Source organism: Notothenia rossii, assembly GCF_949606895.1.
Source record: "Notothenia rossii genome assembly, chromosome: 9".
NCBI lineage: Eukaryota > Metazoa > Chordata > Actinopteri > Perciformes > Nototheniidae > Notothenia > Notothenia rossii.
Window position 1 is genome coordinate 35,777,144 of NC_136907.1, and position 13,088 is coordinate 35,790,231.

Consider the following 13,088-nt stretch of genomic DNA (forward strand, 5'->3'; position numbering starts at 1 on the left):
TATTACGTTAACAACGATTAAAGGTGGGGTAGGTAAGTTTCAGAAACCGGCTCGAGTGCACTAAAATTTGAAAGTACACAGCCAAAAAGAACCCACCTCTTCCTTCAGACTTCTTACAGAGCACCTCCTCCGCGAGAGCAGGCTGCAGTAACGTTACATATCAGGCAAAGCTAAACACATCTAGGTTAGCAATACTACACAGCCAAAGCAACTCCGATATTGACTCTGGTTTGACTTCTCCTAGTTTCCACTTTCTTTTTGTTCTTAATTTGCTCTGTTAAATTTTTTCTTTTGCGACCAGTAGACGATGTTGAACCTAACTCTGCCATGGTGAAAGTGGCCGCCTCAGCCTGTTGCTGGCGAAGTACTGCTGCAATACACGCCCAATGACGGCATGCCCAATGAGGGCACGAGATACATTTGTGCGTGCACGAGATGGAAGGCTGACAGACAGGGCGGCAATCCAATCCGTTTAGCCGAGCCGGCTAAACGGATTGGATTGTCGCCCTGTTGTAGTTTTTACAGTATTACGGGTTCCACAGATGACATTTTTTTATGGATTTTTTGTCAAAGCACTTAAGATATTCATTGCTATCGGGATGTTAAGAGCATTCCATGGAATATAACAAAAAGTGTATATCGAGCCGGTTTCTGAACTTACCTACCCCACCTTTAAAGCCTTTAAAATGCATTAAATAAAAAGCCATGAATGAGTCGATGAGGACAAAGGGCGTGTGGAGTTATGCAATAAATACACAACGTCTAAATCCTCTGTTATGCGCGATATCGGACATAGAAGACTGAGGCACGAGGACACCCTGCGTCGCCAGCCGCCATTGAAGAGGAGGAGCCAAATGATGAGATATATAGATAGGTGACGGAGCTTTGTCCGCTCTCTTTCCACGGCTGCGACTGCGAGACAACAGCTGCAGCTGTTTTGTCCCACTACCTTCTGTTTGTTTCATTACCACGCTATTTAATTAAAGTAACCAATTTGAACCTTTTCAGGGACTCCATTAGTCTCCTTATTTTAAGCTTCTCTCCTGGACACGAGAACAACGAATACATCTAACACTGCACATCAATAATCAGCTGACAGGAAGATGATCACTCATTTAACACTGTTTACAAATAATCCAAATGAATATCAATCAATCAATCAATCAATGTTTATTTATATAGCCCAATATCACAAATGTTACATTTGTCTCAGTGGACTTCACAGTTTGTACAGAATATCAGTATGACAATACGACAACCTCTGTCCTTAGACCCTCACATCGTACAAGGAAAAACTTCCAGAGAAAACCCACAGTTTAAAGGGAAAAATGGGAGAAACCTCAGGGAGAGCAACAGAGGAGGGATCCTCTCCCAGGACGGACAGACGTGCAATAGATGCCGTGTATAAATTGAAAAGATAATACATTTGCAACATAGGTAGTCCAAATGTTTGGAAATGCATGTGTGTATAATAAGAAGATGAATCCACAAGGATATCCATCCAGGACTTATGATCCAGGACCACAGCCACGACTCAAGATCAGGACTCGCAATCCATGACACAGGACCGCAGGATCATCCATGACTCCGGATCCCGGCGTATATAGACACCAAAAAGAAAGAAATGTGGGGAAGCTGGGTTAATCGGAACATGAGAGTACACAGGTATAGACAGAGAGAAGGAAGAAGTAAGATGTCCCCCGACAAACTAAGCCTATATCAGCAAAACTAGGGGCTGAATCTAATCAGCCCTAACTATAAGCTTTATCAAAAAGGAAGGTCTTAAGCGCACTCTTAAAAATGGATAGGGTGTCTGCCGTCCGAACACAAACTGGAAGCTGATTCCACAAAAGTGGAGCTTGATAAGAAAAGGCTCTGGCTCCCATTGTACTTTTAGAGACTCTAGGAACAACCAACAACCCTGCATTCTTGGAACGCAATGCCCTAGTAGGACAATAGGGTATAATGAGTTCTTTAAGGTAAGATGGCGCCCGCCCATTAAGGGCTTTGTAGGCGAGAAGAATAATTTTAAATTCTATCCTGTGTTCTATAAGGGAGCCAGTGTAAGGCAGCCAGAACAGGAGTAATGTGGTCCCTTTTCCTAACTCTGGTTAGTACACGAGCTGCAGCATTTTGAATCAGCTGAAGCGACTTGACTGACTTCTTGGTACACCCTGATAATAAGGAGTTACAATAATACAGCCTTGAAGTAACAAATGCATGGACTAGTTTCTCTGCATCGTTTTGAGGCAAGATATGCCTGATTTTTGCAATGTTACGTAGATGGAAGTAGGCGGTCCTTGAAATTGATTTTATGTGGGTGTTAAAGGATAAATCCTGATCAAATATTACACCAATATTCCTTACAGTCTCACTGGAGGCCAAATTAATGCATCCATAGTTAATATATCTTTAGATAATTTGTTTCGTAGATTCTTCGGGCCAAGTACAATAACTTCAGTGTTGGTCGTGTTTAACATCAAAAAATGTAAGGTCATCCACGTTTTTAAGTCCTTGAGGCAGTCTTGAATTTTATTTAGATGATTAATTTCATCAGGCTTGATTGATAAATATAGTTGAGTATCATCCGCATAACAACGAAAGTTTACAGAATGATTCCTTATAATATTGCCTAACGGAAGCATATATAGGGTGAACAAAATAGGTCCAAGCACTGAGCCCTGTGGCACTCCATGGCTAACTTTGGTTTGCATGGAAGATTCATCGTTGACACGTACAAACTGAGAGCGTTCAGATAGATAGGACCTAAACCAGCCTAAAGCAGTTCCCTGTATGCCAACTAAGTGCTCTAGTCTTTGCAATAGGATATCATGGTCGATAGTATCAAATGCAGCACTAAGATCGAGCAAGACAAGAATAGAGACAAGTCCCTTGTCAGAGGCTATTAGAATGTCATTTGTGACTTTAACCAGAGCTGTCTCTGTGCTATGTTGTGTTCTAAAGCCAGACTGAAAATCTTCAAATAAATCATAGTTTTTTAAGTAATCACACAGCTGTTTTGCGACTGCTTTCTCAAGAATTTTTGAGAGGAACGGAAGATTAGAAATAGGTCTATAGTTGGCTAAAACCTCTGGATCGAGGTTGTGCTTTTTAAGAAGCGGTTTTATCTATATGTATCTACATCAGCTTCACTGAGCTAATTTCGTGTCACATGACTCGGTCTGATGACTGTTTTCATTATTTTTCACAAATATGCCTGTATGCCAGTTTCAAGATAAAACATTAGGACTGAAGTATTATTTGAATTATTTGAAGGATTAAAGTAGCGTGTTATGGCAGGAAAGTTCAATCTGGTATATTCATTTTAATGTCACCTTATATAGAATGTGTGTTAAACTTCTGATTTCTGCATTGAGTGACTTCTGCCTAGCAGATACCAAGAAGAGGCCCCTAGGGTCTCTCTGTTAATTATCAATAGTCCTTGCAATTAACAGGGGAAGTCCCAGATACATTTTCAGATATAAGGCAGTTAAAGTCTTGTAGAATTAATGATTTATCTCCTACAAATCCTGCAGGCCTTGAGACTTGGGTCACCCAGCAGTAACCAAGATAAACGTCCTTTTGAGCTTATCAATAAAATGTATTCATTCCTAGTAAGCTGACTTTGGGGTGAAGGGAAGTTCAGGGAAGCCATTAAGCCACAAGAACAATTAACTTATGTTGGTGCGGTGACTGTCATGGGACGATGGCGTTTGGATATTTACAAATATGGCTTTCATAAAGAAAAACAGGTGACTGTTGTGTGATAAGATACATGATACGATGTTTGTGTGTGTTGAAGATGTTTAGGGGGAACGAGTATGTGTCCTGTCAAAGAGTCCTCTGTCATGACTCCAAATCATTGATTGGGGGATCTGCCTGAGGGCAGAGGGACAAACACACACACACACACACACACACACACACACACACACACACACACACACACACACACACACACACACACACACACACACACACACACACACACACACACACACACACACACACACACACACGCACTCTCTCTCTCTCTCTCTCTCTCTCTCTCACACACACACACACACACACACACACACACACACACACACACACACACACACACACACACACACACACACACACACACACACACACACACACACACACACACACACACACACACACACACACACACAGAAGCAACATGGAATCAACAACTGCGGACTTACTACCTGGAGTCCCGCCCAGAAGGGAAACCAACCAATGAAACACTACCAACTCACTGTCTAGCTCGCTCAGAAGTGAACTCTGTGTATAAATGTTGTGATCATTTTGAAGATCGGCGCTCTTGTTTTTGACTTGCCGTTCCTGAGACGTGTCTCACACGGTGGTAGAACCTGAGCCCGGAGTAGGCTACTCTGCAGAGTGCTTCGTGATTAGGTGAAGTATTTGTATGTTTCCGCCATTAAAGCAGATTATTGTTTAACCCTTATCCTGGCTGCTTTGAATTGTTTCTTCTTTTGAGAACCCGCTCATATAGGAACGGCGCGGAGCAGAGATTCTGCCCTAACAGGACGGACAGCTGAGACGAGGCTGTGTGCGCAGGGGAAGTGGTGAGTGCTTTTCTGGTGGTAGGTCTGGCTTGATATATTTGGAAAACACCTTTTAATTATTAAAAAGAAAAGTAAAATATAAAGGCAAAGCAAACAAAATCTTACCTTTTTCTTCCTTTTCCTCCTTGAAAACTGAAATCGAACATAAATAAATTAGAATTCATAAAAATAAGACAAGCAAAACAAATGTCCAAAAAAAAACGGAAAGCCAAATATATTCTCTAATAAATATGGGCATTAAATAGAAAAAAAAAAGAACATTTGGGGGGGGAACTCAGACATGTCAGCAGGCACAGACTGAATGGTGATTACTGTAGCATTTAGTGTTAGCCCTGCTTTAACACTAGAACCACCAACGGGTAAATTTTACCCGCAGTTGTTTTTTTATTGTATGTAACTTTTTTTCAATAAAATATTAACGACTCCCAGTCCGTGACTTTTCCTGAAAGTGTGTTATGTAACACCCTGTGTTGTTAAAAATTGTCAAAATGAAGTCATATTGAAAAAATCGCCAAAAAAACTGCTATTTATACCTATTTCCCCCAGCGGGTAATATTTACCTCATAGAAATGCAGCGCTCCTCGCGCTATTGATTTCGCGCGTAAACATAAACATGACGTGTTGCTTTCGCAACGCCTTTTGTCTACTGCTGTAGATAGAGAGTGAGATTGAGAGATAGATAGATTGAGAGAGAGATAGATAGATATATTGATAGAGAGATAGAGAGATAGATAGATATATAGATTCATAGATTCATAGATAGATAGATAGATAGATAGATAGATAGATAGATAGATAGATAGATAGATAGATAGAGAGAGAGAGAGAGCCGGTTATATTTCCAAAATGGACAAAAGAAAGAGACTCATGAACGTACAGGAGGCACTAGCGTTGCTAAACGGTCTGAGCGAAGCAGAGTCTGATGGTGGGGAAGTATCATGACTGAGTGATGTGTCCTGGGTTTGTTCTGCCTCTGATGGGTCATCTGACAGCGATCCTGAGCCTCCGCGGAACGTGACGCCGTCCCATCCTGATCCCCCACTTGCAGATGGGCCTACTCTACCAGCCCATGCAGAAGGTATGATGATTCTTGTTTTTTATTTCCTACTTTTCTACAAATCGTAGGCTATAAGATATCAAGGCATATAGATAATGCCTTTTCTTTTTACAAATGATCTTTTCATTGCCTTTCGAGGATGTAATATTATCAAATAAACATTTATGAAATATACTTTAGTCTAAAGTAGTGTTTTCCTCTCTCCTATTTAGTGTGTGCCACTGAGCCGTCACCAGCCTAAGAGATCGGGAAAGATGGCACAGTGTGGACGGTCATGGAGCCTTGCGGAGGCGCAGGGAGACGGCAGATACAGAACATCCTCACGGAGTCTGCTGGCCCCACACCACACGCACGTCACAACATTACTGACAAACTCACAGCATTTATGTGTCTGTGTGATAATGTAATGTTGGAGGAAATCCGTGATTGCACAATTGCTGAAGCGCGGAGAGACAGAGCCACCTGGGATGTCTCTATTATGGAGCTGAAGGCCTTTATTGCGCTTCTCTATGTGAGAGGTGCATATTGTGGGAAGAACATTGAGATGGAGAGTTTCTGGTCCGAGCAGTGGGGCAACGCGTTCTTCAACGCAACACTGTCGAGGAACAGGTTTCGGGAAATCATGCACTACCTGCGCTTTGATAAAAAGGAGACCCGTCGGTGCCGGTTGACCACCGACAAGTTTACACATTTGAGGAAGGTGTGGGATCGTTTTGTCGAAAATTCAATTGCGTCCTACAGGCCAGGGTCCAACATCACTGTTGATGAACATTCCCGACCAAATCAAGATGTGCATTCACACAGTACATGCCCAACAAGCCGGACAAATTTGGCATCAAGTTTTGGCTGGCAGCTGACGTTGACAGCAAATGCTGAATGGCTTCCCTTACCTGGGAAAAGATGCCAGCAGGCCAGCAACACAACGGCTAGGAGAGAACGTGGTGCTGAGGCTGGTGGAGCCCTTTGTCGGTAAGGGAAGAAATATAACCACAGACAATTTCTTTACTTCCCTCCCTCTCGCCAAAGCGCTTCTCGCCAAAAATACCAGCCTAGTGGGAACCATCAAGCGCAACAAGCGGGAGCTCCCACCCTCTGTGCAAGGGAGATCTGAGCTGTTCAGCACCAAGGTGCTGAAGAGCGACAAAATGGTGCTCTCAGTCTACCAGTGCAAGCCGAGGAGAAACGTAACAATACTCAGCACGCAAGACCAGCATGTGGCCATCTCCACAGAAAGAAAGAAAAAGCCAGAGACTGTGGAATACTACAACCACTCAAAAGTGGGGGTTGACATGCTCGATCAAATGGCTCGCCAATATTCGGTGAAAGGTAGGCTATTATTGTTATTGTTATTATTATTATTTTAGGCCTATAGAAAACACTGCATTGGTCAATCGTTTTTACTAAATCCTATGTTTCTCTCAGGTGGCACGCGTAGATGGCCCGTTGCTGTCTTTTATAATGTGCTGGATCTCGCTGCCATCAATGCCTGGGTGCTGTACAGGAGCTGCATGAGCCAGGAGAACATACCGAGAAGGGACTTCATGCTCCAGCTGGCACACGAGCTGCGCGCTGAGTGGATGGCATCAAAAGCGCCACCACTTGCGGACCTGCCCTTCAGCGGTGCTGGTGCAGAAGAGCGCATGAGAATGACCTGCATGGTGAAGGCGCACTGCATGCAGAATAAAACGTTTTGCAAATGTGTCAAGTGTGGGGATGCTGTGTGTGGCAAATGCACAGCCAAGGTGCTCAGTGTTTGCAACAATTGTGTTTGAGTGTTTGTGAAGCGTTGTGATCGATGTGTTCGTTCTCATTGTTCTTCTTCTCTGATGTTTTTTGTTATTTGTATACGTTCTGTGTTATCTGCTGTTCAATTATATAACAAATACATTATTATATTAATTTATATTATTGTCATGTTGTTGTTTTTTTATGAGTAGAAGGCTATCAGAAGATATGAAGCATATTTACCTTTACGAAACACAAGCCTAACATCAAGCGTTTATTAGCGAGAGTGGGTAATATTTCTACCATAGAATATGCAGCGATCCTCGCGCTGTTGATTTCGCGCGTAAACATAAACATGACGTGTTGCTATAGCAACGCCTTTTGTCTACTGCTGTTCCTATAGAGAGATAGATAGATAGATAGATAGATAGATAGATAGATGGATATATATAGATATATATATATATATATAGATAGATAGATATATATATAGATAGAGAGATAGACAGATAGATAGTTATAGATAGATAGAGAGAGAGAGATAGACCTAAACAAAACACAAGTCTGACACCAAGCATTTAAATCAGCACTGTAGCGATATTTATACTTCATGCTATCTGTACAAACTATATAATAGGAAAAGCTGAAAGTCCACAGATTATATTGGTATACATTTCATCCCTGTGCGATCAAAGCTCACTGTTCTGTAAGGTACATTGTACCTTGGAAATCAATAGCGGGTAAACTTTACCCGTTGGCGGTTTTAGGTATACAGCGACCCCTGGCGGTTCTAGTGTTAAATAATACTTTTTTATTTAGTTTAATTGTATTTCAGAATGCTTGGTTGGTATAGTGTTTCCAACCACTGCTGGTGCGCCGGCAAAGCAAACTTTTAAAGCAGGGGTGTCAAACTCAAAGCCCGGGGGCTAAATCCGGACCGCAACTTCATTTTATGTGGCCCGCCAGAGCTTGCAAAGAATAAAATATACAATACAATTGTATTGTCATATGTACATAGCTACAGTGTAGTTATGACAATGAAATTCTTTGGTCACAGGCTCCTCCAACAGGGCAACACAATAAAACAGATACAATTGTGCAAGTAAATAAAATAATAATATAATAGAAATAGTGAAGAATAGTCTATATGCAAGTAATTGGAATATTGATATATATAAGTTGCAAACAGATTAATGTTAAGGATGTTCTTTCAAAAGTTTTGATGTAATTGTTGAATATTTGCTTTCAATTATTTGCCCTAGACTTCTGCCTTCAGACGTAATTATTTATTAAGTTATTACCAGGACTGATAATAATCCAATGCAGAGCCAATAATATAATATAATACATTATTTAATATATATGATATATTTATATATGTATTTATATAGTCTTAAAGTTGCAACTGGCCCTTTGAGTGCAACCATAATGCTAATGTGGCCTGCGATGAAATTGAGTTTGACACCCCTGGTTTAAAGGTTCGACATAAACACCTGTTAGATTCAGCAAAAAAAATGGTGTTATTGAAAATGTAACAACTGAAACAGTGGTCTCAACGAGAAGTAAAAAAACGAATTGAACATTCAAGTGCTGTGAGTAACAGCCAGATCTCCACAAACACTGCTGTGATGGGAATGATTCATATGAATACCAACTTTTAGTGGTGATCTTAGACTCCGGAGGATCCTTAAATAACTTTATTTTTGTATGTTTTGCTTGAACGTCATGCTCCCTTCCAGCTGTGCTTTAATCAGATTCAATATATTTCTTATCTGTTTATTTATAAAACCATACAACTGCTAATTCCTTCTTTCTGTGAAGATGCTTTGTTACAGTCCATATCATTGTGTTCAAGCCTGCCTTAACCTGCCATCAGGCCCTGGGGCTGATAGTTTTTGTAGGCCCCCTATTTAAACAACAAATCAAAGTCATTTATAGCCTCGGCAGGCTCTGTGATCGCACTTCTCCACTCTGCTCTACACGCGCCTGGTCCTCTCCTCCATATGAGTGACGTATCGGGCCTCCCTCATGTATTTGTCCGGTTGCCGTTGGCTCCCCTCCACGTAGCAAGTCCTCGTCGTCCTCTCCATCTCCTCCAACAGATAATGTCCCTCCTGTCTGTTTTTCCTCTCCCGCTACTCCATCGCTATCAGAACCAGACGGCCTACTTGTCTCCGAGGCCCCGCGGCCGGCACCGCTACCGCTCGGTACAGAACTCATCTGTCCTTCCTCCTCATCCTGGCCTACAGGTTTAAAATAACCTGTAAGCGTCGGCATTTTTTGTAATAGCTGCTTGTCTCGAAACTCCTTTTCCCTCAACAATTTCCTTTTCCGAGCGCCACTCAAACTTTTTCTTCACTCAATCACTCGCAATTTGAATAAGTCACATGTGAAACATATTCTCATTCTGACGTGTGTGTGTTTGTGTATATTTGCGTTTGTGTGTATTGTGTTTGTTTCCCGGGGAAAACCCTCAAGAGAAACATCGGCTGTTGTTATGCCTGCTGTGACGTCAAGTTACTCCGTTCTCCGCTTGTAATTATGCCGTTACAAGCTTCAAAGTTGTATTTATCATCTGAATTTGCCGAAACAAGTTTAATATTCTGAAAGCCAAGACTTTGTTTTTTTAAAATCAGATGAAAACAAACTGTAACAGACCTTGCTGTGTTATCTATCATTACTCTACGTTTTACAATAATAATTTCAGTGGAGGGAGGGGGGCGGTGCTGTGGAACAGCAGAGTGGCGAGGGAGAGCTGTCGTCTTCCCTTTACAAGATTCAAAAATGTATTTATCGTGTGATTTTGGAAATGAAAGTTTCCTATTCTGAAAGCCAAGAATTTGTTTATTTAAAAAAAAAAAAAACACCCGAAATAAAAAAAAAAGAAATTTTATTTTTATTTTTTAATTTTTTAATTGGCTCATGATAGGCCCCCGATCTCCATAGGCCCCTGGGCTTCAGCCCAGGTCAGCCCGTGCATTAAGGCGGCCCTGATTGTGTTGATGCTTTCACTTGAATCGTTGATGTTTTATCTTATGGCAAACTTTCAGTGATTACAGGAGCAACTAAATCTAAGTTAAAATTAAGTTATGTTAGACTAATGGTCTCTCATTGTTCTCAAATGACGCTGAGCCCAGCGATGCATTAACTGACCGGTGGAAACGTTGATGGTAAGGGTGTGGTCTCCCAGCCGGTTGCTGACACTGCAGGTGACGGTCAGATTCAGCTTGGGGATCACAGTGATTTTATGGGTGGCCTTGCCGTTGATGTAAGAGCTCTCTTCCTGAAGGCACAGCAAAAAACAAATACAAGGATAAGAGACTATTGTAGCGACCCTGTATAGGGTGCTGGGTGTGTCACTCAAGCGTCCCCCGTCTCTCTGCCAATCACAGAGCTGCACAGTAATGCTGGTCGGTGTGCGGGCCTGTGGTTGGGGGAGCAGAGGGGGAGGGCTGGGAAGTTGTGACGTTGACCCTGCTTGTGTGTGTGAGTTAGGGAGTGGAGTACGGAGTGAAGATGAACCTGCGACCTGTAACCTATAGCCTGTAACTGTATGCGATCAAAGTAGTTATTAAACCCAATAACTTGAAGCCTGTTTCCGACTCCTACTGTCGAACGTTACACTATAAACATATTCTGAGAAAAAAAATCTCACACAGCCTCTTTAGCTGTACAATAAGTTGTCTATTCACAAACGTACACAGAAATGTAAATGTGAATGCAGATCATGAGAGGAAAGTACTGCAAATGTCACAATAGCCACTTTCACACCAAGTACTTTGCCGTACTTAGTTCCTAGCACTTAGTACTTCCCAGTACTTATTACCGCCATGGAACTAAGAGCCGATTGCAATCACACCGGAATAAATTCCCTGAGGGAAGATTACGTAAATGAAGCCGCAAAAGGCACTTCTTCTTCTTCTGCTTTGGGTTTACTGGCAGGCCGCAAACCACTTCACGGCGTATACTGCCACCCGAAGTCCACAGCCGGAAGTCCCCGGAGTTGGGGATTGGCTTCAGTAGAAGCTGCTGGGACTCCCAGCAGCTTCTACTGAAGCCTTCCGAGTAAATCACCAGAATGCCGACACCTCCTCATCTCCACCGCTCCCATGTATTTTTTTTGTTGCCATAAGTTAGTCTCTCTCCGTTGGTGCGCAGCGCTAATGCTAAAGCCAATAATGCTAAAGCTAATAATGCTAGCAAATACAATGGAGGCTTCACAAAACTTTTCAGAGTTTTACGGGGCGTGGTTGGCAATTATATGGGATTCGTTTTGTTTCATAAAGATAAAGCAACACTTTCTCAGAATCAGGCAAAACTAAGAGTTTAAGAGAAAAAAAAACTGAGTCAAGCTAAATACATTTAATTTCTAAAATAAAACTATAAGTTGCAAAATAATGATTTTTGTAATCATTGCATGTCACTAGGGGTGTAACGTTATACGTACTTTGGTTCGGAACAAAGTAATTTGCTCAAATTGGGTTCAACGATTCATAGAGCGACCAAGTCATTTCATTGGTGAGAGGCATACTATGAGAGCTGTTCACAGGGATGCGTTCAAATGTAGTCAGTAATTTGAGGAACTGTCGAAATGGCGAACGCAGATAAAGTTGAGTTTGAAAATCCTCCAGCAACATCGAAGTCTCCGGTTTGGGAACATTTTGGTTTCGCAGTTACGTACAAGGATGACGGACAAAGATAGGTGGACCGAACCAAAGCTGTTTGTCGGCATTATTCAACTAAAATTGGTTTCGCGGCTGTCAATACATCAAACTTGCACAATCATTTCAAAAGGCATCTCCTGAACGTGAATATCACCGGTACCAAAAGAAAAAAGACTGAAGTGCAAACCCAACTCCCACTAGCATTTAAGCCTCCACCACTCGCAAAAAGTTCAGACCGAGCCAAAGCTATTACAAACGCCAAATATCCTTATGTTGCCATGTTAGCAAAGCGCTACCTGGCTGCAACCTCTGTCCCTAGCGAGAGGGTGTTCTCCACAGCAGGTGACATTGTTATTGCCAGCAGATCTGCCCTTTCGCCAAGCAATGTGGACAAGTTCATTTGTCTTTAAAAAAACATGAAAATACAATGACAAGCAAGTCCTAATGTCAAACTGGCTGCTTCGGTACTAGTACAGTACAGTTGAAATACAGATTATTTCAGTTCATCGAAATGCTGCACCTTAAAGGTGGGGTAGATAAGTTTCAGAAACCGGCTCGAGATACACTTTTTGTTATATTCCATGGAATGCTCTTAACATCCCGATAGCAATGAATATCTTAAGTGCTTTGACAAAAAATCCATAAAAAAATTTCATCTGTGGAACCCGTAATACTGTAAAAACTGCCGCCCTGTCTGTCAGCCTTCCATCTTGTGCACGCACAAATGTATCTCGTGCCCTCATTGGGCGTGCCGTCATTGGGCGTGCATTGCAGCAGTACTTCAATGACTCGCCAGCAACAGACGGCCACTTTCACCGAGGCAGAGTTAGGTTCAACATCGTCTACTGATCGCAAAAGAAAAAATTTAACGGAGCAAATTAAGAACAAAAAGAAAGTGGAAACTAGGAGAAGTCAGACCAGAGTCAATATCGGAGTTGCTTTGGCTGTGTAGTATTGTGTTTAGCTTTGCCTGATATGTAACGTTACTGCAGCCTGGTCTCGCGGAGGAGGTGCTCTGTAAGGAAGTCTGAAGGAAGAGGTGGGTTC

General features: G+C 42.0%; 2 protein-coding genes across 3 annotated transcripts in view; one reads left to right on the forward strand and one right to left on the reverse strand.

Annotated features, from left to right (window-relative positions):
* Positions 1–534: 534 nt before the first annotated feature.
* LOC307019455 (CD166 antigen homolog) overlaps positions 535–13,088 on the reverse strand; it is a 167,876-nt gene continuing 155,322 nt past the window's right edge. The window contains exons 12-13 of the mRNA XM_079650399.1: positions 10,531–10,660; positions 535–4,727 (exon numbers count right to left, since the gene is read on the reverse strand). Coding sequence (XP_079506525.1) covers positions 4,648–4,727; positions 10,531–10,660 — 210 coding nt within the window. The 3' untranslated portion in view covers positions 535–4,647. The remainder of the gene's footprint in view (positions 4,728–10,530; positions 10,661–13,088) is intronic.
* LOC307019456 (piggyBac transposable element-derived protein 1-like) lies at positions 4,972–7,755 on the forward strand. Of its 2 annotated transcripts, XM_079650401.1 has the most exons (3): positions 4,972–5,673; positions 5,865–6,978; positions 7,075–7,755. In XM_079650401.1, the coding sequence occupies exons 2-3, from the start codon at positions 6,522–6,524 to the stop codon at positions 7,422–7,424; spliced, it is 807 nt and encodes a 268-aa protein (XP_079506527.1). In that variant the 5' UTR covers positions 4,972–5,673; positions 5,865–6,521; the 3' UTR covers positions 7,425–7,755. The 2 variants fall into 2 exon arrangements, with proteins under 2 accessions (XP_079506527.1, XP_079506526.1); XM_079650400.1 differs by having other exon boundaries at positions 4,972–6,978.